Consider the following 27,803-nt stretch of genomic DNA (forward strand, 5'->3'; position numbering starts at 1 on the left):
TCTGCCCCGGTAATAATATTATATTCAGGCTTTAATCCAGAATCCTATTTTAATCAGCAGGTAACTCCCCCACCCCGTGATAATTTTCAGTCAGTGCACAATCCTCACCCTGTTGTTCATTTTAACTCTGCCTGTCACTCCCACTCTCTTGTCAGTGTATCACTCCCTCCCTGACGGCCCTGACAAACTTGGTGACCACGGCCATCTTAATTCCGCCCATCGCACCCTCCCTGGCGCCCATTGTCACTCAGCCCATCACTTTCTCCCCGGAGACCATTTTCAGTCAACCTTTCACTCCCTCCCTAGTGACCATTCTAAATCCTTCTGTCCTTCCCTGCCTGGTCACCATTTTCAATCGGGGGGGGGGGGGCAGGAGGGGGACAGATAGCCCGAATGGGAGTTCGGTTGAGGTGAGATCCTTGGCACCCAGACTCTGCCAGTCCGACCTCCCTCAGCCTGGAGCTGAGACGCTACTGTGTCAGTGTGAGGAGCTCCGACCCACTGTTGCAGTGCACAGGGTGCGGGGGCAACAGAAGCCTCAAATAAAACTTGAGTCCGGCACCAGGACAGGAAGTTACAGCGGTTTATTGATTTCATCATGACAAATGTAAATTAAAGAATGTGTGAGCTGCTGACGTGCGGGAATAAATGATCGCTCCCTACTCATTCACGGTCACACACAATTAACTGACCGGCGACAACGGGTTTGAATATTCAGTCCCGTTTCTCACCGTCACTCTGCATCGGGGAACCGATGATTATAAAATCACACTTCAGGGCCGTGTCCGAGATCGCTGCAGATCCAGGGTCACTGCCGAGATATTTGTCCATTTAACATCATTATATGGGCCAGGCTGCCGAATGCACCGTCCTCGGCAAAGGGAGCAAAAAGATTCTCTCCCGGGATAATCCCACCCCGGGACATCGGTGACCCAGACTGAGCCCCAGACCCCGGACTCTTTCTGTCTGAGTAAGTCCCCGGGGTGTCAGGTGGGAGTCTCGTACACGCACATCCGGCGGAAGTTGCGCCGCCGGACAACAGGTGGAAACACGTCCGAGCGACGCACAGCGCGAGACTTGAGCTGGTTCCGTTAAAACCGTTCGGAGTCACCCCCGGCGCGCGGCCATTAAAGGTAAGGGCGGGAGTTAAAGGGGAGGACGGGGAATCGGCCAAATGTCCACAACCCCATCCCGCGGGCGGGGATGTTCACACATTCAGATGTTGACAGGATCACTCTCAGTCCGGGTCTGGGTTCCTGCAGAGATCTCAGTTCCTTCCTCCCTGTCTCACTGAACCGATTCCCCGCCAGCCTGAAACAGATGGAAGAATAAAGATGAAATAAACAGATTACACAACAGTGTCAGTAACAGGGGGCCGGGGTTAATGTTTCAACAACACTCACAGACAAATATCACCAGAAAACCCGCCGATCCGCTGATATTTTATCACATTGAACATTAACACAAACACTCACCAGATCCGCTCCAGACTCGGGAGGGTCAGTATGAGGCGGCGGAGAGCGGGGACAGATCGGTCTGTCAGCGGGTTTGATAACAGGTTCAGCTCCGTCAGTGATGGGTTTGTACTGAGAGCGGAGGCGAGATCCTCGGCACCAGAATCTGTGAGACCGACATCCCACAGCCTGGAGATGAGAGAGAGTGAGGGTGAAGGACACAGAGAGACAGGAGACGGTACAAATCCCCAGTGTTTATCAGTAACACAATTACTGATCACATTAATGTTCAGTGTCAGACACCCAGTGACTGTAAACACAATCTCCCACAGTCTGGTACTTACCGCAGTTTTTGTATTTTACACTCCGGGTTCCTCAGCGCCGCAGACACCTGTTTCACTCCTGAATCTCCCAGTTTATTATCACTCAGGTTCAGCTCCGAGAGTGATGGGTTTGTACTGAGAGCGGAGGCGAGATCCTCGGCACCAGAGTCTGTGAGACCGACACGCCACAGCCTGGAGATGAGAGAGAGTGAGGGTGAAGGACACAGAGAGACAGGAGATGGTACAAATCCCCATGTGTTTATCAGTAACACAATTACTGATCACATTAATGTTCAGTGTCAGACACCCAGTGACTGTAAACACAATCTCCCACAGTCTGGTACTTACACCAGTTTCTGTATTTTACACTCCGGGTTCCTCAGAGCCGCAGACACCAGTTTCACTCCTGAATCTTCCAGTTTATTATCACTCAGGTTCAGCTCCGTCAGTGATGGGTTTGTACTGAGAGCGGAGGCGAGATCCTCGGCACCAGAAGCTGTTACACCGACATAATTCAACCTGAAGACGAGAGAGAGTGAGGGTGAAGGACACAGAGAGACAGGAGACGGTACAAAGCCCCGGTGTTTATCAGTAACACAGTTACTGATTTTTTTCTTTAGAATGACTGCGCAAGTCGACCAGTGGGAACAGCGAGAAGAGTTTAAAAGGAAGACAGATTTACAGAGCGAGCGTCAGAGGAGCGGGAGACAGAGTAGGAAGGCTGTGGCTCAACGGGGCTTCGGCGATAAAGGGTCGAGGCGAGGTAGGTTATCTGTTTACAATACAGACAGTATGTGTGTGAGACTGGGTTTCTGTGCTCGGTGTCAGATGTGGGAGATCCTGGAGACTCCCAGCCTCCCGGACGGCAACATCTGCACCCGGTGGGTCGAGCTGCAGCTCCTTAGGGACTGAGTTAGGGAACTGGAGATGCAGCTCGATGACCTTCGTCTGGTCAGGGAGAGCAAGGAGGTGATAGAGAGGAGTTACCGGCAGGTGGTCACACCGGGGCCACGGGAGACTGAAGAAGTGGGTCACAGTCAGGAGAGGGAAGGGCAAGAAGCAGGTACTAGTGAATACCCCAGTGGCTATACCCCTTAACAATAAGTACTCCTGATCAAGTACTGTTGGAGGGGGTGCAACATCAGCTACACCTCTGGCACAGAGTCTGGCCCTGTGGCTCAGAACGGTGCGGAAAGGAAGAGGAAGGCAGCAGAGATATGGGACTATAGTTAGGGGGTCTGACAGACGATTCTGTGGAGGCAGGAAAGAAACTCAGATGGTAATTTGCCTCGCAGGTGCCAGGGTCCAGGATGTTTCTGATCACGTCCGCGATATCGTGCAGTGGGAAGGAGAACAGCCAGAGGTCATGGTACAAATTGGTACCAGTGACATAGGTAGGAAATGGGAAGAGGTCCTGAAAACAGAGTACAGGGAGTTAGGAAGGAAATTGAGAAGCAGAACCTCAAAGGTAGTGATCTCGGAATTACTGACTGTGAGAATAAGATTAGGATGAGGTGAGGATAAACGCGTGGCTGAGGGATTGGAGCAGGAGGCAGGGATTCAAGTTTCTGGATCATTGGGACCTCTTTTGGAGCAGGTGTGATCTGTGCAAAAATGACGGGTTGTACTTGAATCCCAGGGGGACCAATATCCGGACAGGAAGGTTTGCTAAGGCGACTGGAGAGAGTTTAAACTAGAATTGCTGTGGGGAGGGAACCAAATTGATGTGATGGAGGAGAGGAAGGTTGACTCACAAATAGAGAGAATTTGGAGACAGTGTGAAAGGGAGGATACGCAGGAGATAGAGAAGGGAGGCACTCAGTCCGATGGTTTGAGATGTGTCTATTTTAATGCAAAGAGTATGATGAATAAAACGGATGAGCTGAGAGCGTGGATCAGCTCTTGGAGCTATAATGAGGTGGCCATTACAGAGACTTGGATGGTGCAGGGGCAGGAATGGCTACTTTAAGTGTCAGGATTTAATTGTTTCAGAAAGGGCAGGGAGGGAGGCAAAAGAGGTGGGCACCTGGCACTGTTGATCAGAGATAGTGTCACGGCCACAGAAAAGGAGGACATCATGGAGGGGTTGTCTACAGCATCTCTGTGGGTGGAAGTTAGGAACAGGAATGGGTCAGTTATTCTCCTCGGTGTTTTGTATAGGGTACCCAACAGTAACAGGGACATCAAGGAGCAGATAGGGAGACAGATTCTGGAAAGGAGTAACAATAACAGGGTTGTTGAGGTGTGAGATTTTAACTTCCCAAATATTGATTGACAGATTTCGAGTGAGGAGTTTAGATGGGGTGGAATTTGGTAGGCGTGTTCAGGAAGGTTTCTTTACGCAATTTGTAGATAAGCCTACAAGAGGAGAGGCTTTACTTAATCTGCTATTGGGAAATGTACCTGGCCTGGTGTCAGGTCTCTCAGTGGGAGAGCATTTTGGAGATAGTGATCACAATTCTATCTCTTTTACCATATCCTTAGAGAGGGATAGGAACAGGCAAGCTAGGGAAACCCTTAATTAGAGTAAGGGGAACTATGAGGCTATCAGGCTGGAACTTGTAAGCATAAATTGGAAACTGATGTTCTCAGGGAAACATACCGAAGAAATGTAGAAAAAGTTCAAGGGATATTTGCGTGGGGTTCTGAGTAGGTACGTTCCAGTGAGACATGGAAAGTATGGTAGGGAACAAGATCCGTGGTGCACAAAGGCTGTTGTAAGTCTAGTCAAGAAGAAAAGAACAGCTTACGAAAGGTTCAAAAAATGAGGTAATGATATGAATCTGGAAGATTATAAGGCTAGCAGGAAGGAGCTTAAGAATGAAATCAGGAGAGCTAGAAGGGGTCATGAGAAGGCCTTGGTGGACAGGATTAAGGAAAACCCCAAAGCATTCTGCAAGTATGTGAAGAGCAAGAGGGTAAGATGTGAGAGAATAGGACCAAGCAAGTGTGACAATGGAAAAGTGTGTATGGAACCGGAGGAAATAGCGGAGGTATTTAATAAACCATTTGCTTCGGTATTCATGACGGAAATGGATCTTGGCAATTGTAGGGATGACATGCAGTGGACTGAAAAGCTTGAGAATGTAGATATTAAGAAAGAGGATGTGGTGGAGCGTTTGGAAAGCATCAAGTTGGATAAGTCACCGGGACCGGAAGGTAGAGCAGTGGATGTAGTGTATATGGATTTCAGCAAGTCATTTGATAAGGTACCACATGCAAGGCTTATTGAGAAAGTAAGGAGGCATGGTATCCAAGGGGACATTGCTTTGTGGATCCAGAATCGGCTTGCCTACAGAAGACCATTAGTGGTTGTAGATGGGTCATATTCTGCATGGAGGTTGGTGACCAGTGGAGTGCCTCAGGGATCTGTTCTGGGACCCCTAGTCTTGTGATTTTTATAAGTGACCTGGATGAGGAAGTGGAAAATACCCAAGCCAAGTTTGCTGATGACACAAAGGTTGGGGGTGTTTTGGATAGTGTGGAGGGATGTCAGAGGTCACAGTGGGACACCAAAAGGATGAAAACTGGGCTGAGAAGTTGCAAATGGAGTTCAACCCAGATAAGTGTGAAGTGGTTCATTTTGGTAGGTCAAATATGCTGGTAGAATACAGTGTTAATGGCAAGAGTCTTGATAATGTGGAGGATCAGAGGGATCTTGGGGTCCGAATACATAGGACACTCAAAGCTGCTATCTAGGTTGACTCTGTAATTAAGAAGGCATACGGTTTATTGGCCTTCATCAGTCGTGGGATTGAGTTTAAGAGTCGAGAGGTAATGTTTAAGAGTTGACAGGTTATGAGGGGAATACATCGAGTTGACATGAATAGGCTTTTTTCCGTTGAGAGTAGGGGAGATTCAAACAAGAGGACATGATTTGAGAATTAGGGGGCAAAAGTTTAAGGGTAACACGAGGGGGAATTTCTTTACTCACAGAGTGGTGGCTATGTGGAATGAGTTACCAGCAGAAGTGGTAGAGGCAGGTTCGGTATTGTCATTTAAAGTAAAATTGCATAGGAATATGGACAGGAAAGGAATGGGGGGTTATGGGCTGAGTGCAGTTCGGTGGGACTAGGTGAGAGTAACTGCTCGGCACGGACTAGAAGGGCCAAGATGGCCTGTTTCCATGCTGTTATGGTTACATAGTTATATGTCGCAGCTATATAGGATCCTGATCAGACCCCACTTGGAGTACAGTGCTCAATGCTGGTCTTTTCACTATCGGAAGGACATGGAAACCATAGAAAGGGTGTAGAGGAGATTTACATGGATGTTGCCTGCATTGGGGTGTATACCTTATGAGAAAAGGGTGAGTGAACTCGGCCTATTCTCTTGGAGAGGCAGAGGATGGGAGGTGATTTGATAGAGCTGGACAAGATAATGAGAGGCATTGATCATGTGGATAGTCAGAGGCTTTTCCCCAGGCCTGAAATGGCTAGCACGAGAGGGCATATTTTTAAGATGTTTGGAAGTAGGTACAGAGGAGCGGTCAGGGGTAAGTTTTTTTACACAGAGAGTGGTGAGTGTGTGGAATGGGCTGCTGGTGGCGGTGGTGGAGGCGGAAACGATCGGATCTTTTAACTCCAGGATGGCGACATTGAGTTTAGAAATATAGAGGGCTCTGGGTAAAACGGAGATAATTCTAAGATAGAAACATGTTCATCACAGCGTTGTGGGCCGAAGGGCCTGTATTGTCCTGTACGTTTTCTTTGTTTCTTGGTTTCTACTGATCACATTAATGTTCAGTGTCAGACACCCAGTGACTGTAAACACAATCTCCAACAGTCTGGTACTTACCACAGTTTCTGTATTTTACACTCCGGGTTCCTCAGAGCCGCAGACACCAGTTTCACCCCTGAATCTCCCAGGTCGTTCCGCCCAAGTCTAAACACAATCAGACATATTGATGAACAAAGTGATTCAAACCGTGGGTCTGGGGGAATTTCTCTCACTCGGATATTTCAGGAAACATTAAACCCTTCAGTAAATCACTGATCGGAATTCCCATCACTGTCAATGTCCTTCACTGCCCAGCTCCAGGGTATTCAGCAACTGTCAGTAATCTAGTCTGTCGGTGTGACCCTGTAAACTCCACATATTCTCTCTCATTTCCAGATGGAGAGAAAAGTGTTCCTGACCGAAATGCAGAAATGTCAATGGGACACAGTGAAATCGACCCACCCGTGCTAAAGGGATGGGGAAGAGAATTCCCACAGGAGGAAGGGTGATGGGGAAGAGCAAACCCACAGGAGGAAAGGAGATGGGGAAGAGAGATCCCACAGGAGAAAGGGGGACGGGGAAGTGAGATCCCACAGGAGGTAGGGGGATGGGGAAGAGAGATACCATAGGAGTAAAGGAGATGGGGAATAGAGATCCCCCAGGAGAAAGGGGGACGGGGAAGTGAGATCACACAGGAGGTAGGGGGATGGGGAAGAGAGATCCCATAGGAGTAAAGGAGATGGGGAAGACAGATCCCACAGAAGGAAGTGGGATGGGGAAGGGAGGTCCCACGGGAGGAAGGGGGATGGTGATGAGAGATCCCACAGGAGGAAATGACATGGGGAAGAGATCCCAGAGGAGATTGTGGGATGGGGAAGAGATATCCCAAAGGAGGAAGGGAGATGGGGATCAGCGATCCCACTGGAGGAAGGGTAATGGGGAAGAGATTCCACAGGAGGAAGGGAGATGGGAAAAGGAGATCCCAGAGAAGGAAGGGGGATGGGGAAGAGAGATCCCACAGGAGAAAGGGGGACAGGGAAGATAGATCCCACAGGAGGAAGGGAGATGGCGAACAGAGATCACACAGGAGGATGGGGGATGGGGAAGAGAGATCCCACAGGAGGAAGGGGGATGGAGAAAAGAGCCCACAGGAGAAAGGGGGATGGGGAAGAGAGATCCCACAGGACGCAGGGGGACGTGGAAGAGGGACCCCACAGGAGGAAGGGGGACGGGGAAGAACGATCCCACTGGAGAAAGGGGGATGGGGAAGAGATATCCCACAGGAGGTTGGAGGGAGGGGGAAGAGAGATCACAGAGACGAGTGGCGGATGGGGACAGATCCCAGCAAAGGAAGGGAGATGGTAATAGAGATCCCACAGTTGGAAGGGGGATGGGAAGAGAGATCCCACCGGAGGAAGGGAGATGGGGAAGAGAGATCCCACAGGAGGAAGGGGGATGGGGAAGAGAGGTCCCACAGGACGCAGGGGGACGTGGAAGAGGGACCCCACAGGAGGAAGGGGGACGGGGAAGAACGATCCCACTGGAGGAAGGGGGATGGGGAAGAGATATCCCACAGGAGGTTGGAGGGAGGGGGAAGAGAGATCACAGAGACGAGTGGGGGATGGGGACAGATCCCAGCAAAGGAAGGGAGATGGTAATAGAGATCCCACAGTTGGAAGGGGGATGGGAAGAGAGATCCCACCGGAGGAAGGGAGATGGGGAAGAGAGATCCCACAGGAGGAAGGGGGATGGGGAAGAGAGGTCCCAAAGGAGGAAGGGGGATGGGGGAGGGAGATTCCACGGGAGGCAGGGGGACGGGGAAGAGAGATCCCACAGGAGGCAGGGGGACATGGAAGAGGAATCCCACAGGAGGAACGGCGATTGGGAAGAGAGATCCCACAGTAGGAAGTTGCTTTGGGAAGATAGAGCCCACAGTGTGAAGGGGGATGGGGAAGAGAGATCCCACAGGAGGATGTGGTAGAGAGATCCCATTGGAGGAAAGTGGACAGGAAAGAGCAATCCCACAGCAGGAAGGTTGATGGGGAAGAAATATCCCACAGGAGTTTGGCGGACGGGGAAGAGGGATCCCACAGGAGGGAGGGGGATGGGGAAGAGAGATCCCACAGGAGGAAGGGGGATGGGAAGAGAGATCCCACAGGAGGAAGCGGTATGGGGTAGAGATCCCACAAGAGGAAGGTGGATGTGAGTGAAATCACACAGGGGGAAGGGGGAAGGGGAAGAGAGATCCCACAGAAGGAAAGGGGAATGGGATTGAGAGATCACACAGGAGGAATGGGGATGGGAGTGAGAGATCACACAGGAGGAATGGGGATGGGAGTGAGAGATCCCACAGGAGGAAGGGGGATGGGGAAGGGAGATGCCACAGAAGGAAGGGGGATGGTGATGAGAGATCCCACAGGAGGAAATGGCATGGGGAAGAGATCCCAGAGGAGGCAGGCGGACGAGGAAGAGGAATCCCACAGGATTAAGGGGGATGAGGAAGATAGATCCCACAGGAGAAAGGGGGATGGGGGAGTGAGATTCCACGGGAGGCAGGGGGACGGGGAAGAGAGATCCCACAGGAGGCAGGGGGACGTGGAAGAGGGATCCCACAGGAGGAAGGGGGATTGGGAAGAGAGATCCCACAGTAGGAATTTGGTTTGGGAAGATAGATCCCACAGTGTGAAGGGGGACGGGGAAGAGCGATCCCAACGCAGGAAGGGTGATAGGGAAGTGATATCCCACAGGAGGTTGGGGGATGGGGAAGATATAGCCCACAGGAGGTTGGGGGACGGGGAAGAGAGATCCCACAGGAGGCAGGGGGACGGGAAAGAGGGATCCCGCAGGATTAAGGGTGATGAGGAAGAGATATCCCACAGGAGAAAGGGTAATGGGGAAGAGGGATCCCACAGGGGGAAGGGGGATTGTGAAGAGAGATCCCCAGATGAAGGTGGCTTGGGTAGTGATCCCACAGGAGGAAGGGGGATGTGGAAGAGAAAACCCACAGGAGGAAGGGGATTGGGAAGAGATCACACAGGCGAAGGGGGACGGGCAAGAGTGATCCCAGAGGAGAATGCGGGATGGGGAAGAGAGATCCCTCAGGAATAAGAGGGATTGGGAAGAGATATCCCACAGGAGGAAGTGGGTTTGGGAAGATTGATCCCACAGTGGGAAGGGGGATTAAGAAGAGAGATCCCAGAGGAGGAAGGGGGCTGGGGTAGGGATCCCACAGGAGGAAGTGGGTGCAGAAGACAGATCCCAGAGGAGTAAGGGAGATGGGGAAGAAATCGCACAGGAGGAAGGGTGTGCGGAAGAGAGATCCCAGAGGAGGAGGGGGGTGGTGGGAAGAGAGATCCCAGAAGAGGATGTGGAAGAGAGATCCCACATGAGGATGGCGGACGGGTAAGAGGGATCCCACAGGAAGGAGGGGGATGGGGAATTGCGATCCCACCGGAGGAAGGATGATGGGGAAGAGAGATCCCACAGGAGGCGGGGGGACGTGGAAGAGGGATCCTACAGGAGGAAGGGGGATTGGGAAGAGAGATCCCACAGTAGGATGTTGGTTTGGGAAGATAGATTCCACAGTGTGAAGGGGGATGGGGAAGAGAGATCCCACAGGAGGTTGGGGGGAGGGGGAAGAGAAATCACAGAGACGTGTGGGGGATGGGGACAGATCCCAGCAAAGGAAGGGAGATGGTAATAGAGATCCCACAGTTGGAAGGGGGATGGGGAGAGAGATCCCACCGGAGGAAGGGAGATGGGGAAGAGAGATCCCACAGGAGGAAGGGGGATGGGGAAGAGAGGTCCCAAAGGAGGAAGGGGATGGGGGAGTGAGATTCCACGGGAGGCAGGGGGACGGGGAAGAGGGATCCCACAGGAGGAAGGGCGATTGGGAAGAGAGATCCCACAGTAGGAAGTTGGTTTGGGAAGATAGATCACACAGTGTGAAGGGGGATGGGGAAGGGAGATCCCACAGGAGAATGTGGTAGAGAGATCCCACTGGAGGAAAGTGGACGGGGAAGAGCAATCCCACCGCAGGAAGGGTGATGGGGAAGAGATATCCCACAGGAGGTTGGGGGATGGTGAAGTGAGATCCCACAGGAGGCAGGAGGCTGGGGAAGATGGATCCCGCAGGATTAAGGGCGATGAGGAAGAGATATCCCACAGGAGAAAGGGTGATGGGGAAGAGGGATCCCACAGGAGGAGGGGGGATGGGGAAGAGAGTTCCCACAGGAGCAGGGGGGACGTAGAAGAGGGATCCCACAGGAGGAAGGGGGATGTGGAATAGAAAACCCACAGGTGGAAGGGGATTTGGGAAGAGATCACAGAGGAGAAGGGGGACGGGCAAGGGTGCTCCCAGAGGAGAATGCGGGATGGGGAAGAAAGACCCCACAGGAATAAGCGGGATTGGGAAGAGATATCCCACAGGAGGAAGTGGGTTTGGGAAGATTGATCCCACAGTGGGAAGGGGGATTAAGAAGAGAGATCCCAGAGGAGGAAGGGGGCTGTGGTAGGGATCCCACAGGAGGAAGTGGGTGCAGAAGACAGATCCCAGAGGAGTAAGGGAGAGGGGGAAGAAATCGCACAGGAGGAAGGGTGTGCGGAAGAGAGATCCCAGAGGAGGAGGGGGGGTGGTGGGAAGAAAGATCCCAGAAGAGGATGTGGAAGAGAGATCCCACATGAGGATGGCGGACAGGGAAGAGGGATCCTACAGGAAGGAGGGTGATGTGGAAGAGCGATCCCACCGTAGGAAGGGGGATCGCGAAGAGAGATCCCACAGGAGGATGGGGGATGGAGAAGAGAGATCGCACAGGAGGAAGGGGGATGGGGAAGAGAGATGCCAAAGGAGGAAGGGGGATGTGGTAGAGGGATCCCACAGGAGGAAGCGGGATGGGGAAGAGAGATCCCACAGTAGGAAGTTGGTTTGGGAAGATAGATCCCACAGTGTGAAGGGGGATGGGGAAGGGAGATCCCACAGGAGGATGTGGTAGAGAGATCCCACTGGAGGAAAGGGGACGGGAATGAGTGATCCCACCGCAGGAAGGGTGATAGGGAAGAGATATCCCACAGGAGGTTGGGGGATGGGGAAGAGATATCCCACAGGAGGCTGGGGGATGGGGAAGAGATATCCCACAGGAGGCTGGCGGATGGGGAAGAGAGATCCCACATGAGGATGGCGGATGGAGAAGAGACATCTCACAGGAGGATGGGGGATGGGAAGAGAATTCCCACAGGAGGAAGCGGAATGGGGTAGAGATCCCACAGGAGGAAGGTGGATGTGAGTGAAATCCCACAGGGGGAAGGGGGATGGGTAAGAGAGATCCCACAGAAGGAAAGGGGGATTGGATTGAGAGATCACACAGGAGGAATGGGGATGGGGAAGGGAGATCCCACAGAAGGAAGGGGGATGGGGAAGGGAGGTCCCACAGGAGGAAGGGGGATGGGAAAGGGAGATCCCAGAGAAGGAGGAGGGATGGTGAAGAGAGATCCCACAGGAGAAAGGGGGATGGGGAAGAGAGAACCCACAGGAGGCAGGGGGATGTGGAAGTGAGATTCAACAGGAGAAAGGGGGATGGGGAAGAGAGAACCCACAGGAGGCAGGGGGATGTGGAAGTGAGATTCAACAGGAGAAAGGGGAAGGGGATGAGAGAACCCACAGGAGGCAGGGGGACGTGGAAGAGTGACCCCACAGGAGGAAGGGGGTCGGTGAAGAGCTATCACACTGGCGGAAGGGGGATGGGGAAGAGATATCCCACAGGAGGTTGGAGGGAGGGGGAAGAGAGATCACAGAGACGAGTGGCGGATGGGGACAGATCCCAGCAAAGGAAGGGAGATGGTAATAGAGATCCCACAGTTGGAAGGGGGATGGGAAGAGAGATCCCACCGGAGGAAGGGAGATGGGGAAGAGAGATCCCACAGGAGGAAGGGGGATGGGGAAGAGAGGTCCCAAAGGAGGAAGGGGCATGGGGGAGTGAGATTCCACGGGAGGCAGGGGTACAGGGCAGATGGATCCCACAGGAGGCAGGGGGACGTGGAATATGATCCCACAGTGTGAAGGGGGATGGTGAAGAGAGATCCCAGATGAAGGCGGCTGGGGAAGAGAGATCCCACAGGACGATGTGGTAGAGAGATCCCACTGGAGGAAAGGGGACGGGGAAGAGCGATCCCACCGAAGGAAGGGTGATAGGGAAGAGATATCCCACAGGAGGCAGGGGGACGGGGAAGAGGGATGCCGCTGCGTTAAGACTGATGAGGAAGAGATCTCCCACAGGAGAAAGGGTGATGGGGAAGAGGGATCCCACAGGAGGAGGGGGGATGGGGAAGAGAGTTCCCACAGGAGGCAGGGGGGACGTGGAAGAGGGATCCCACAGGAGGAAGGGGGATGTGGAAGAGAAACCCCACAGGAGGAAGGGGATTTGGGAAGAGATCACACAGGAGAAGATGGGCGGGCACGAGTGATCCCAGAGGAGAATGCGGGATGGGGAAGAGAGATCCCACAGGAATAAGCGGGATTGGGAAGAGATATCCCACAGGAGGAATTGGGTTTCGGCAGATTGATCTCACAGTGGGAAGGGGGATTATGAAGAGAGATCCCAGAGGAGGAAGTGGGCTGGGGTAGGGATCCCTCAGGAGGAAGTGGGTGCAGAAGAGAGATCCCAGGGGAGGAAGGGAGATGGGGAAGAAATCGCACAGGAGGAAGGGCGTGCGGAAGAGATATCCCAGAGGAGGAGAGGGTGGGGTGGGCAAGAGAGATCCCAGAAGAGGATGTGGAAGAGAGATCCCACATGAGGATGGCGGACGGGGAAGAATGATCCCACAGGAAGGAGGGGGACGGGGAAGAGCGACTCCACCGGAGGAAGGGGGTTGGGGAAGAGAGATCGCACAGGAGGATGGGGAATGGAGAAGAGAGATCGCACAGGAGGAAGGGGGATGGGAAGAGAAATCCCTCAGGAGGAAGCGGTATGGGGTAGAGATCCCACAGGAGTAAGGTGGATGTGAGTAAAATCCCACAGGGGGAAGGGGAATGGGGAAGAGAGATCACACAGAAGGAAAGGGGGATGGGATTGAGAGATCACGCAGGAGGAATGGGGATGGGTGTGCGAGATCCCACAGGAGGAATGGGGACGGGGAAGGGAGATCCCACAGAAGGGATGGGGAAGAGGGGTCCCACAGGATGATCGGTGAAGGGGAAGAGAGATCCCACAGAAGGATGTGGAAGAGAGATCCCACTGGAGGATGGGGGACGTGGAAGAGCGACCCCACCGGAGGAAGGGGGATGGGGAAGAGAGATCCCACAGGAGGAAGGGGGACGGGGAAGAGAGATCCCACAGGAGGAAGGGGGATGGGGAAGAGGGGTCCCACCGGATGATCGGTGATGGGGAAGAGTGATCCCACTGGAGGAAGGGGGATGTGGAAGAGCGATCCCACCGGAGCAAGGGGGATGGGGAAGAGAGATCCCACAGGATTAAGGGGGACGAGGAAGAGAGAACCCACAGCAGAAAGGGGGATGGGGAAGAGAGATCCCACAGGAGGAAAGGGGATTGGGGACAGAAGTCCCAGAGAAGGAAGAGGGATGGGGAAGAGAGATCACACAGGAGGAAGGGGGATTTTGAAGAGAGATCTCACAGTAGGAATGGGAATGGGAGTGAGAGATCCCACAGGAGGAAGGGGGATGCGGTATGGGGTAGAGATCCCACAGGAGTAAGCGGGGTGTGAGTGAGATCCCACAGGGGGAAGGGGGATGGGGAAGAGATATCCCACAGAAGGAACGGGGATGGAATTGAGAGATCCCACAGGAGGAAGGGGGATGGGAAGAGAATTCCCACAGGAGGAAGCGGAATGGGGTAGAGATCCCACAGGAGGAAGGTGGATGTGAGTGAAATCCCACAGGGGGAAGGGGGATGGGTAAGAGAGATCCCACAGAAGGAAAGGGGGATTGGATTGAGAGATCACACAGGAGGAATGGGGATGGGGAAGGGAGATCCCACAGAAGGAAGGGGGATGGGGAAGGGAGGTCCCACAGGAGGAAGGGGGATGGGAAAGGGAGATCCCAGAGAAGGAGGAGGGATGGTGAAGAGAGATCCCACAGGAGAAAGGGGGATGGGGAAGAGAGAACCCACAGGAGGCAGGGGGATGTGGAAGTGAGATTCAACAGGAGAAAGGGGGATGGGGAAGAGAGAACCCACAGGAGGCAGGGGGACGTGGAAGAGTGACCCCACAGGAGGAAGGGGGTCGGTGAAGAGCTATCACACTGGCGGAAGGGGGATGGGGAAGAGATATCCCACAGGAGGTTGGAGGGAGGGGGAAGAGAGATCACAGAGACGAGTGGCGGATGGGGACAGATCCCAGCAAAGGAAGGGAGATGGTAATAGAGATCCCACAGTTGGAAGGGGGATGGGAAGAGAGATCCCACCGGAGGAAGGGAGATGGGGAAGAGAGATCCCACAGGAGGAAGGGGGATGGGGAAGAGAGGTCCCAAAGGAGGAAGGGGCATGGGGGAGTGAGATTCCACGGGAGGCAGGGGTACAGGGCAGATGGATCCCACAGGAGGCAGGGGGACGTGGAATATGATCCCACAGTGTGAAGGGGGATGGTGAAGAGAGATCCCAGATGAAGGCGGCTGGGGAAGAGAGATCCCACAGGACGATGTGGTAGAGAGATCCCACTGGAGGAAAGGGGACGGGGAAGAGCGATCCCACCGAAGGAAGGGTGATAGGGAAGAGATATCCCACAGGAGGCAGGGGGACGGGGAAGAGGGGTGCCGCTGCGTTAAGACTGATGAGGAAGAGATCTCCCACAGGAGAAAGGGTGATGGGGAAGAGGGATCCCACAGGAGGAGGGGGGATGGGGAAGAGAGTTCCCACAGGAGGCAGGGGGGACGTGGAAGAGGGATCCCACAGGAGGAAGGGGGATGTGGAAGAGAAACCCCACAGGAGGAAGGGGATTTGGGAAGAGATCACACAGGAGAAGATGGGCGGGCACGAGTGATCCCAGAGGAGAATGCGGGATGGGGAAGAGAGATCCCACAGTAATAAGCGGGATTGGGAAGAGATATCCCACAGGAGGAATTGGGTTTCGGCAGATTGATCTCACAGTGGGAAGGGGGATTATGAAGAGAGATCCCAGAGGAGGAAGTGGGCTGGGGTAGGGATCCCTCAGGAGGAAGTGGGTGCAGAAGAGAGATCCCAGGGGAGGAAGGGAGATGGGGAAGAAATCGCACAGGAGGAAGGGCGTGCGGAAGAGATAACCCAGAGGAGGAGGGGGTGGGGTGGGCAAGAGATATCCCAGAAGAGGATGTGGAAGAGAGATCCCACATGAGGATGGCGGACGGGGAAGAATGATCCCACAGGAAGGAGGGGGACGGGGAAGAGCGACTCCACCGGAGGAAGGGGGTTGGGGAAGAGAGATCGCACAGGAGGATGGGGAATGGAGAAGAGAGATCGCACAGGAGGAAGGGGGATGGGAAGAGAAATCCCTCAGGAGGAAGCGGTATGGGGTAGAGATCCCACAGGAGTAAGGTGGATGTGAGTAAAATCCCACAGGGGGAAGGGGAATGGGGAAGAGAGATCACACAGAAGGAAAGGGGGATGGGATTGAGAGATCACGCAGGAGGAATGGGGATGGGTGTGCGAGATCCCACAGGAGGAATGGGGACGGGGAAGGGAGATCCCACAGAAGGGATGGGGAAGAGGGGTCCCACAGGATGATCGGTGAAGGGGAAGAGAGATCCCACAGAAGGATGTGGAAGAGAGATCCCACTGGAGGATGGGGGACGTGGAAGAGCGACCCCACCGGAGGAAGGGGGATGGGGAAGAGAGATCCCACAGGAGGAAGGGGGACGGGGAAGAGAGATCCCACAGGAGGAAGGGGGATGGGGAAGAGGGGTCCCACCGGATGATCGGTGATGGGGAAGAGTGATCCCACTGGAGGAAGGGGGATGTGGAAGAGCGATCCCACCGGAGCAAGGGGGATGGGGAAGAGAGATCCCACAGGATTAAGGGGGACGAGGAAGAGAGAACCCACAGCAGAAAGGGGGATGGGGAAGAGAGATCCCACAGGAGGAAAGGGGATTGGGGACAGAAGTCCCAGAGAAGGAAGAGGGATGGGGAAGAGAGATCACACAGGAGGAAGGGGGATTTTGAAGAGAGATCTCACAGTAGGAATGGGAATGGGAGTGAGAGATCCCACAGGAGGAAGGGGGATGCGGTATGGGGTAGAGATCCCACAGGAGTAAGCGGGGTGTGAGTGAGATCCCACAGGGGGAAGGGGGATGGGGAAGAGATATCCCACAGAAGGAACGGGGATGGAATTGAGAGATCCCACAGGAGGAAGGGGGATGGGGAATGGAGATCCCACAGGAGTAAGGGGGATGGGGAAGGGGGATCCCACAGGGGGAAGGTGGATGCTGAGGAGAGATCCAACAGTTGGAAGGAAGTGGGAATGGGAACAGAGAGCCCAGAGAATGAAAGGGGGATGGGAACGTGAGATCTCACAGGAGGATTGCTACCCATGCCACGTGCTAGTGAGGCTAGAAATAGGAAGATAATGCAGCAAAATATGTGGCTGAGGGGATGGTGCGTGAGGGAGGTGTTCAAGTTTCTGGACAATTGGCCTTTCTTCCAGGGGAGTTGCGACCAGTTTGAATTGGACAGTTTGCATCTGAACTGGAGGGGACTAACATCCTTGTCGGTAGGTTAGCAAGCTCTGCTCCGGGGGTTTTAAACTAGGTTGCAAGGGAGTGGAACCAGAGTGTTAGAGCAGATAGTGAGGTGGAGGAGGATAAGGGTCATGCGAGGACTGCTTGTATAGACAGATATCAAAGGTTTGTATGTGAGAGGAATGTTCGCAGGTGCATCTATTTCAATGCAACGAGTATTGTAGGTAAGGCAGATGAGTTTTGCGCGTGGATTGGCACGGTGATATCGACATTATTGCTATTAGTAAGACTTGGTTTGCAGGAGGGGCAGGACTGGCAGCCTCATGTTCCGCGTTTCGATTGCTTCAGACGTGGTAGGGGATAGGGATAGAAGGGGGTGGAGTGGCATTACCAGTCAGGGAGAATCTCACAGCTGTGTGTAGACGGGACAGCCCGGAGGGCTCGTCTACAGAGGCCATATGGGTGGAGCTGAGGAACGGGAAAGGTGTGAGCACACTAATAGGGTTGTATTATAGACCGCCCAATAGTCAGTGAGAATCGGAGGAGCAAATCTGTGGAGAGGTAGCACACCAATGTAAGAAACAGGAAGCTGTAATCGTAGGGGATTTTAACTTTCCACATATTGACGAGGACGCCCACTCTAAGAAAGGGTTAGATGGCGTGGAGTTTGTCAAATGTGTTCAGGAAAGTTTTCTAAATCAATGTATTGAGGTACCAACGAGAGAGGGTGCAGTACCTGATCTCCTATTAGGGAATCAAACAGGTCAGGTGACAGAAGTATGCGTAAGCAAACATTCTGTGTCCAGTCACCATAATGTCATTAGTTTCAAGATAATTATGGATAAGGATAGGACTGGTCCACCAGTTAAGGTTCTGAATTGGAGAAGGGCCAATTTTGTGGAAACGAGAGAGGATCTGGGAAGAGTGGATTGGGATAATTTGTTTTCTGGCAAGGATGTGTTCAGTAAGTGGAACGCCTTCAAGGGTGAAATTTTGAGAGAGCAGAGTTTGCATGTTCCTGCCAGGATTAAAGGCAAAGTTAACAGGGATAGGGAACCTTGGTTTTCAAGGGATATTAGTGATCTGATTAAGTAGGTGTTTAGCAGGTATAGGCTACAAGGGACAAGTGAGGTACTTGAAGAGTATAGAAAATGTAAGGGAATGCTAAAGAAGGAAACCAGGAAGGCAAAAAGAAGACATGAGGTTGCTTTGACAGATAATGTGAAGGTAAACCTGAAGGTTTTCTTCAATGTAAATTAAGAGTAAAAGGATAGTAAAGGACAAAATTGGTCCCCTAGAAGATCAGAGTGGTCATCTATGTGTGGAGCCTCACGAGATGCGGGAGATCTTAAACAGTTTTTTTGCGTCAGTGTTTACTCAGGAAACTGGCATAGCGGATATGGAATTAAGGGCAACAAACGGTAGTGTCATGGAACGTATAGAGATTAAAGAGGAGGAGCTGCTTGCTCCCTTACAGTAATTAAAGATAGATAAATCCCCCGGGCCTGACATGAGATTTCCTCAGACCTTGAGAGAGACTAATGTAGAAATTGCAGAGACCCTGGCAGAAAGATTTAAAATTTCCTTCACCACCGCTGTGTTGCCGGAGGATTGGAGGGCAGCTCCTGTAGTTCCGTTGTTTGAAAAAAGCTCCAAAAGTACACCAGGTCATTACAGACCAGTGAGCCTGACATCAGTAGTAGGTAAATTATCTGAAGGTGTTTTGAGAGATCGGATATACAAGGATTTGAACAGCCGAGGGCTGATAAAAGATAGTCACCATGGCTTTGTATGTGGTAGATTATTTTTAAGGAATCTTGTAGTGTTTTTCGAGGAGGTTACCAAGAATGCATATGAAGGAAAGGCTGTGGATGTTGTCTACATTGACTTTTGTAAGGGCTTTGACAAGGTCCCACATAAGAGGTTAGTTCTAAAGGTCCAGACACTAGGTATCCATGGAGAGGTTGTAAACTGGATTCGAATTGGCTGTGTGGGAGAAGACAGAGAGTGGTAGAGGATGATCGCTTCTCAGACTGGAGGCCTGTGACTAGTGGTGTGTCTCAGGGATCTGTGCTGGGACCATTGTTGTTTGTTGTCTGTATATCAATGATCTAGATGATAATGTGATAAATTGGATCAACAGGTTTGTGGATGACACTAAGATGGAGGCGTTGTGGACAGCGAGGATAGCTTTCAATGCTTGCAGAGGGATCTGGACCAACTGGAAGAATTGACCAGAAAATGGCAGATGAAATTTAATGCAGACAAGGGTGAGGTGTTGCATTTTGGAAGGACAAATCAAGGTAGGACGTACACAGTAAATGGTAGGGCACTGAAGAGTGCGGAGAAACAAAGGGATCCGGGGGTTCAGATACATAATTCCCTGAAAGTGGCGTCACAGGTAGACAGGGTTGTAAAGAAGGCTTTTGGCATCCTGGCATTCATAAATCAAAGTACTGAGTATAGAAGTTGGAATATTATGGTGAGGTTGTATAAGACATTGGTGAGGTCAAATAGGGAGTATTGTGTGCAGTTCTGATCACCTAACGATAGAAAGGATATCAGTAAGTTTGAAAAAGTGCAGAGAAGATTTACTAGGATGTTGCCGGCTCTTCAGGAGTTAAGTTACAAGGAAAGATTAAACAGGTTAGGACTTTATTCCTTGGAGCGTAGAGGAAAGAGGGGAGATTTGATAGAAGTTTACAAAATTATGAGGGTATAGACAGGGTAAATGTGAATAGACTCTTTCCACATAGATTAGGAGAGATAAATATGAGAAGAAATGGCTTCAGCCTGAAAGGGGAAAGGATTCGGGGGAGCATTAGGAGGAACTTCTTCACTCAGAGGGTGGTGAGAGTGTGGAACGAGCTGCCATCTGATGCGCAAAATGTGGACTCACGCTTAAGCTTTAAAAATAGAATAAATTGGATAGATACATGGATGGGAGAGGACCGAGGACCGGAGGGTTATGGACCGGGTGTAGGTCAATGGGACGCAGAATAAGATTTTGGTACAGATTAGAAGGACCGGATGGCTTGTTTTCTGTGCTGTTGTGTTAAATGATTTTATGATTCTTTGGGGAGGAGAGTTCCCACAGGCGAAAGGGGGAAGGGGGTGAGGAAGAGAGAACCCACAGGAGGAAGGAGATGGGGAAGAGAGAACCCACAGGAGGAAGCGGTATGGGGTAGAGATCCCACAGGAGTAAGGTGGATGTGAGTAAAATCCCACAGGGGGAAGGGGAATGGGGAAGAGAGATCCCACAGAAGGAAAGGGGGATGGGATTGAGAGATCACACAGGAGGAATGGGGAAGGGGAAGGGAGATCCCACAGAAGGAAGGGGGATGGGGAAGGGAGGTCCCACAGGAGGAAGGGGGATGGGGAAGAGGGGTCCCACAGGATGATCGGTGAAGGGGAAGAGAGATCCCACAGAAGGATGTGGAAGAGAGATCCCACTGGAGGATGGGGGACGTGGAAGAGCGACCCCACCGGAGGAAGGGGGATGGGGAAGAGAGATCCAACAGGAGGAAGGGGGACGGGGAAGGGAGATCCCACAGGAGGAAGGGGGATGGGGAAGAGGGGTCCCACAGGAGGAAGGGGGATGTGGAAGAGCGATCCCACCGGAGCAAGGGGGATGGGGAAGAGAGATCCCACAGGATTAAGGGGGACGAGGAAGAGAGAACCCACAGAAGAAAGGGGGATGGGGAAGAGAGATCCCACAGGAGGAAAGGGGATTGGGGACAGAAGTCCCAGAGAAGGAAGAGGGATGGGGAAGAGAGATCACACAGGAGGAAAGGGGATGTTGAAGAGAGATCTCACAGTAGGAATGGGAATGGGAGTGAGAGATCCCACAGGAGGAAGGGGGATGCGGTATTGGGTAGAGATCCCACAGGAGTAAGGGGGGTGTGAGTGAGATCCCACAGGGGGAAGGGGGATGGGGAAGAGATATCCCACAGAAGGAACGGGGATGGAATTGAGAGATCACACAGGAGGAAGGGGGATGGGAAGAGAATTCCCACAGGAGGAAGCGGAATGGGGTAGAGATCCCACAGGAGTAAGGGGGGTGTGAGTGAAATCCCACAGGGGGAAGGGGGATGGGGAAGAGATATCCCACAGAAGGAACGGGGATGGAATTGAGAGATCACACAGGAGGAATGGGGATGGGAGTGAGAGTTCCCACAGGAGGAAGGGGGATGGGGAAGGGAGATCCCACAGTAGGAAGGTGGATGGGGATAAGAGATCCCACAGGATGAAGGGGGATGGGGAGGGGAAATCCCACAGGAGAAAGGGGGACGGGGATGAGAGATCCCACAGGATGAAGGGGGATGGGGAATGGAGATCACACAGGAGTAAGGGGGATGGGGAAGGGGGATCCCACAGGAGGACGGTGGATGCTGAGGAGAGATCCAACAGTTGGAAGGAAGTGGGAATGGGAACAGAGAGCCCAGAGAATGAAAGGGGGATGGGAACGTGAGATCTCACAGGAGGATTGCTACCCATGCCACGTGCTAGTGAGGCTAGAAATAGGAAGATAATGCAGCAAAATATGTGGCTGAGGGGATGGTGCGTGAGGGAGGTGTTCAAGTTTCTGGACAATTGGCCTTTCTTCCAGGGGAGTTGCGACCAGTTTGAATTGGACAGTTTGCATCTGAACTGGAGGGGACTAACATCCTTGTCGGTAGGTTAGCAAGCTCTGCTCCGGGGGTTTTAAACTAGATTGCAAGGGAGTGGAACCAGAGTGTTAGAGCAGATAGTGAGGTGGAGGAGGATAAGGGTCATGCGAGGACTGCTTGTATAGACAGATATCAAAGGTTTGTATGTGAGAGGAATGTTCGCAGGTGCATCTATTTCAATGCAACGAGTATTGTAGGTAAGGCAGATGAGTTTTGCGCGTGGATTGGCATGGTGATATCGACATTATTGCTATTAGTAAGACTTGGTTTGCAGGAGGGGCAGGACTGGCAGCCTCATGTTCCGCGTTTCGATTGCTTCAGACGTGGTAGGGGATAGGGATAGAAGGGGGTGGAGTGGCATTACCAGTCAGGGAGAATCTCACAGCTGTGTGTAGACGGGACAGCCCGGAGGGCTCGTCTACAGAGGCCATATGGGTGGAGCTGAGGAACGGGAAAGGTGTGAGCACACTAATAGGGTTGTATTATAGACCGCCCAATAGTCAGTGAGAATCGGAGGAGCAAATCTGTGGAGAGGTAGCACACCAATGTAAGAAACAGGAAGCTGTAATCGTAGGGGATTTTAACTTTCCACATATTGACGAGGACGCCCACTCTAAGAAAGGGTTAGATGGCGTGGAGTTTGTCAAATGTGTTCAGGAAAGTTTTCTAAATCAATGTATTGAGGTACCAACGAGAGAGGGTGCAGTACCTGATCTCCTATTAGGGAATCAAACAGGTCAGGTGACAGAAGTATGCGTAAGCAAACATTCTGTGTCCAGTCACCATAATGTCATTAGTTTCAAGATAATTATGGATAAGGATAGGACTGGTCCACCAGTTAAGGTTCTGAATTGGAGAAGGGCCAATTTTGTGGAAACGAGAGAGGATCTGGGAAGAGTGGATTGGGATAATTTGTTTTCTGGCAAGGATGTGTTCAGTAAGTGGAACGCCTTCAAGGGTGAAATTTTGAGAAAGCAGAGTTTGCATGTTCCTGCCAGGATTAAAGGCAAAGTTAACAGGGATAGGGAACCTTGGTTTTCAAGGGATATTAGTGATCTGATTAAGTAGGTGTTTAGCAGGTATAGGCTACAAGGGACAAGTGAGGTACTTGAAGAGTATAGAAAATGTAAGGGAATGCTAAAGAAGGAAACCAGGAAGGCAAAAAGAAGACATGAGGTTGCTTTGACAGATAATGTGAAGGTAAACCTGAAGGTTTTCTTCAATGTAAATTAAGAGTAAAAGGATAGTAAAGGACAAAATTGGTCCCCTAGAAGATCAGAGTGGTCATCTATGTGTGGAGCATCACGAGATGCGGGAGATCTTAAACAGTTTTTTTGCGTCAGTGTTTACTCAGGAAACTGGCATAGCGGATATGGAATTAAGGGCAACAAACGGTAGTGACATGGAACGTGTAGAGATTAAAGAGGAGGAGCTGCTTGCTCCCTTACAGTAATTAAAGATAGATAAATCCCCCGGGCCTGACATGAGATTTCCTCAGACCTTGAGAGAGACTAATGTAGAAATTGCAGAGACCCTGGCAGAAAGATTTAAAATTTCCTTCACCACCGCTGTGTTGCCGGAGGATTGGAGGGCAGCTCCTGTAGTTCCGTTGTTTGAAAAAGGCTCCAAAAGTACACCAGGTCATTACAGACCAGTGAGCCTGACATCAGTAGTAGGTAAATTATCTGAAGGTGTTCTGAGAGATCGGATATACAAGGATTTGAACAGCCGAGGGCTGATAAAAGATAGTCACCATGGCTTTGTATGTGGTAGATTATTTTTAAGGAATCTTGTAGTGTTTTTCGAGGAGGTTACCAAGAATGCATATGAAGGAAAGGCTGTGGATGTTGTCTACATTGACTTTTGTAAGGGCTTTGACAAGGTCCCACATAAGAGGTTAGTTCTAAAGGTCCAGACACTAGGTATCCATGGAGAGGTTGTAAACTGGATTCGAATTGTCTGTGTGGGAGAAGACAGAGAGTGTTAGTGGATGATTGCTTCTCAGACTGGAGGCCTGTGACTAGTGGTGTGTCTCAGGGATCTGTGCTGGGACCATTGTTGTTTGTTGTCTGTATATCAATGATCTAGATGATAATGTGATAAATTGGATCAACAGGTTTGTGGATGAAACTAAGATGGAGGCGTTGTGGACAGCGAGGATAGCTTTCAATGCTTGCAGAGGGATCTGGACCAACTGGAAGAATTGACCAGAAAATGGCAGATGAAATTTAATGCAGACAAGGGTGAGGTGTTGCATTTTGGAAGGACAAATCAAGGTAGGACGTACACAGTAAATGGTAGGGCACTGAAGAGTGCGGAGAAACAAAGGGATCCGGGGGTTCAGATACATAATTCCCTGAAAGTGGCATCACAGGGAGACAGGGTTGTAAAGAAGGCTTTTGGCACCCTGGCATTAATAAATCAAAGTTGAGTTTAGTAGTTGGAATATTATGGTTAGGTTGTATAAGACATTGGTGAGGTCAAATAGGGAATATTGTGTGCAGTTCTGATCACCTAACGATAGAAAGGATATCAGTAAGTTTGAAAAAGTGCAGAGAAGATTTACTAGGATGTTGCCGGCTCTTCAGGAGTTAAGTTACAAGGAAAGATTAAACAGGTTAGGACTTTATTGCTTGGAGCGTAGAGGAAAGAGGGGAGATTTGATAGAAGTTTACAAAATTATGAGGGTATAGACAGGGTAAATGTGAATAGGCTCTTTCCACATAGATTAGGAGAGATAAATAAGAGAAGAAATGGCTTCAGCCTGAAAGGGGAAAGGATTCGGGGGAGCATTAGGAGGAACTTCTTCACTCAGAGGGTGGTGAGAGTGTGGAACGAGCTGCCATCTGATGCGCAAAATGTGGACTCACGCTTAAGCTTTAAAAATAGAATAAATTGGATAGATACATGGATGGGAGAGGACCGGAGGGTTATGGACTGGGTGTAGGTCAATGGGACGCAGAATAAGATTTTGGTACAGATTAGAAGGACCGGATGGCTTGTTTTCTGTGCTGTTGTGTTAAATGATTTTATGATTCTTTGGGGAGAAGAGTTTCCACAGGCGAAAGGGGGATGGGGGTGAGGAAGAGAGAACCCACAGGAGGAAGGAGATGGGGAAGAGAGAACCCACAGGAGGAAGGAGATGGGGAAGAGAGAACCCACAGGAGGAAGGGATCCCACAGGAAGAAGGGGATGGGGAAGGGAGATCCCACAGGAGGAAGGGGGATGGGGAAGAGAGATAGCACAGGAGCAAGGGGGATGGAGATGAGAGATCCCACAGCAGGATGAGGGATGGGGAAGAGAGATCTCACAGGAGGAAGGGGGATGAGGAAGAGAGAACCCACAGGAGGAAGGGGGATGGGGAATAGTGGTCCTAATGGAGGAAGTGGGGAGAGAGAGGGATTAAACAGGATGAGGGGGGAAGGGGTTAAGAGATCAGCCAGGAGGAGGAGAGATATGGAAGAGAGATCTCACCGGAGGATGTGGGATTGAGAAGAGAAATCTCACAGGAGGAAGGGTGTTGGGGAAGAGAAATTGCACAGGACAATGGAGCATGCCAAAGAGAGATCCAACAGGAAGAAGTCAATGGGGGAGAGAGATCCCACAGGAGGAAAGGTTATGGGGAAGATAAATCCCACACGAGGAAGATAGATGGGGAAGAGAGATCTCACAGGAGGAAGAGGGATGGGGAGGAGAGATCTCACCGGAGGAAGAGGAATGGGGAAGAGAGATTCACCGGAGGAAGAGGGTGGGGAGATCTCAGAGGAGGAAGGGGGATGGGGAGGAAAGATCTCACAGGAAGTGGGGGTGTGTGGAAAAGACATTCCACAGGAGGATGAGGAAAGAGTAATAGAGAGCCCACAGGAGGAACGGGGATGGGGGCGAGATTCCAAAGAATGGAAGGGGGATTGGGATGAGAGGTCCCACAGGAGGATTCCAAGGGTAAACGGTAATCCTACAAGACGAGAGGATGCAGAATTTTTTTTGGACGTGTGTGTTGGTTCTGAACAGAGCCCCAGAGGAGATGCGCCCTCGCTTTTTGCGTATCTGGAAGTGTGCAAAGTCACGCTAGGGGAAAGGCAGTGGGAGGACAATCTCACAGTGGTATTTCTTTCCTTCTCACTGGGACAGTCTGCTAACGGTCTCTTGTCTCTCACCGGGAAAGGGGTGTGAATCTCTGACCCAACTGCTGCAGTCAGTGTCGGTCTGGGTGTCAGTAACAGTGAGAAGGAACATTGTCAATGGACGAGTCACAGGCAGCGAGAAACGCGGCCATTACTGTGATGTATTACCATTAAACCAATGGCCGTTGTTCACTGATCTGATGAAGTCTCCAACATCCCTCCACAAGGAACCACAGAACCCTCCCGTCCTTGGGGAATTACTGACTGATCCCCTGGGCATTTGTCACAATTCTTCACAATCTGATTTACTACAAATTCACCGAAATTCCTTTACATTGAAACAACACAATGAGACAGTTTCACAGTTCAGAGTGAGAGATAAATCAAGTTACCCCAACTCCTGGCACTTGTGCAGCCCGGGTCCCAGCTGCTGGATTCCTTCACACTGAATGTGGCAGTTCTCCAGGTCGAGGTGTTTTATTGTATCACAGAGTCCGATGACATGAGACAGGACCGCGCAGTCAATCGGGGTCAGTGTCATTCCACAGAATGAAAGTCTCTCCAATGTTTCTTGAACCAGTCCACGATTCTGAGACTCAAACAGGTAGTGCAATGTGTTCAGGCGGCTCCTTTTACCAGCTTCACTCCTCAGGTTTCTACTCTGGCGTTTAACCTCCTCATTCACCCAGTCAATCACCCAGCAGGTTGTTTGATGAGGAAATGGACCCAGAAACTCCTCCAGGCCCCGAGCTGTCATTCGGTTGGAGAGCCCAGCAACAAAACGGAGAAATACCTCAAATCTCCCATCTGTCGTGTTGTGGGCTTCAGTAAGGAATTTCAGGATATCCCCGGGATGTGGATTCAGGAATTGTGCGACTGCAGCTACAAACTCTTGGATGGTGAGGTGTGGGAATGTGTAGACCACGCTCCGGGCAGAATCCTCTCTCTCCAAAAGCTCCATCAGGAACCCGGACAAGAACTGGGAAGGCTGCAGATTGTACTTGATCAAATCTGCATCTATAAACACAATCTTCTTCTCGGACACTCCTCTGAAGGCCATTTGACCAACCCTGAGTAACACATCACGGGGGTTCTCAATCTCACGGCTGTGGTTTTTCAGGATGTTGTAAATGTAGTAGGAGTACAGTTGGGTGATGGTCTTGGGAACTCGCTGAGGGTCCCTGACTCTTTGTGTGAAGAAGGGGCCCAGTGCCAGAGCGAGGATCCAGCAGTAGGAGGGGTTGTAGCTCATGGTGTACAGGATCTCGTTCTCCATCACGTGTTTGAAAACAGCTTCCGCCACCGTCTGATCTTCAAAATGTCTGATGAAATATTCCTTCCGTTCCTCACCTGAAAATCCCAGGATTTCAGCCCAGACACTGATCTCTGCCTTTTCCAATAAACGTAACGCAGTGGGACGGGTGGTCACCAGCACTGAACACCCTGGGAGCAGCTTGCCCTGGATTAAACTGTACACAATGTCAGACACTTCACACCACCACTCGGGATCTGGACACTGGTGCTTGGGTTCTGTATCTCTCCGACTGTCAGCAAAATCGATGGTGTGTTTGAATTCATCCAAACCATCGAATATAAACAGCAATCCCTCTGGGTTCTTCCAGACCTCTCTCAGGATATTCCCGAAGTAAGGATACTGATCCAGAATCAGTTCCCTCAGGTTTATTCTGCCGTTAATGGAGTTTAAATCCCGGAACTTAAAACTGAAGACAAACTGGAATTGTTGGTATATTTTCCCTGTGGCCCAGTCGTAAACAATTTTTTGTACCATTGTTGTTTTCCCGATCCCCGGGACTCCGGCCACTGTTGCCTTACATCCGGGAATCTTTTGGCCCCAT

General features: G+C 51.4%; 1 protein-coding gene across 1 annotated transcript; it reads right to left on the bottom strand.

Annotated features, from left to right (window-relative positions):
- Window positions 1–662: 662 nt before the first annotated feature.
- Window positions 663–27,803, bottom strand: LOC132388075 (ribonuclease inhibitor-like). The gene is made up of 5 exons (XM_059960433.1): window positions 27,781–27,803; window positions 2,126–2,296; window positions 1,799–1,969; window positions 1,476–1,643; window positions 663–1,311 (listed from the first exon to the last, which is right to left on the bottom strand). The coding sequence occupies exons 1-5, from the start codon at window positions 27,801–27,803 to the stop codon at window positions 1,128–1,130; spliced, it is 717 nt and encodes a 238-aa protein (XP_059816416.1). The 3' UTR covers window positions 663–1,127.

The sequence above is a fragment of the Hypanus sabinus genome, unplaced genomic scaffold, assembly GCF_030144855.1.
Source record: "Hypanus sabinus isolate sHypSab1 unplaced genomic scaffold, sHypSab1.hap1 scaffold_262, whole genome shotgun sequence".
NCBI classification, from domain to species: Eukaryota; Metazoa; Chordata; class Chondrichthyes; order Myliobatiformes; family Dasyatidae; genus Hypanus; species Hypanus sabinus.

What these genes read in the sequence shown, in the direction of transcription:
- LOC132388075 (XM_059960433.1), bottom strand. Translation starts at nt 27,803, where the DNA reads ATGGGGCCAAAAGATTCCCGGAT. An exon ending in TGTAAAATACAGAAACTGGT is followed by an intron (nt 1,970 to 2,125) that starts GTAAGTACCAGA and finishes TCTCATCTCCAG; the next exon opens with GCTGTGGCGTGTCGGTCTCA. An exon ending in CCGAGTCTGGAGCGGATCTG is followed by an intron (nt 1,312 to 1,475) that starts GTGAGTGTTTGT and finishes CATCTGTTTCAG; the next exon opens with GCTGGCGGGGAATCGGTTCA.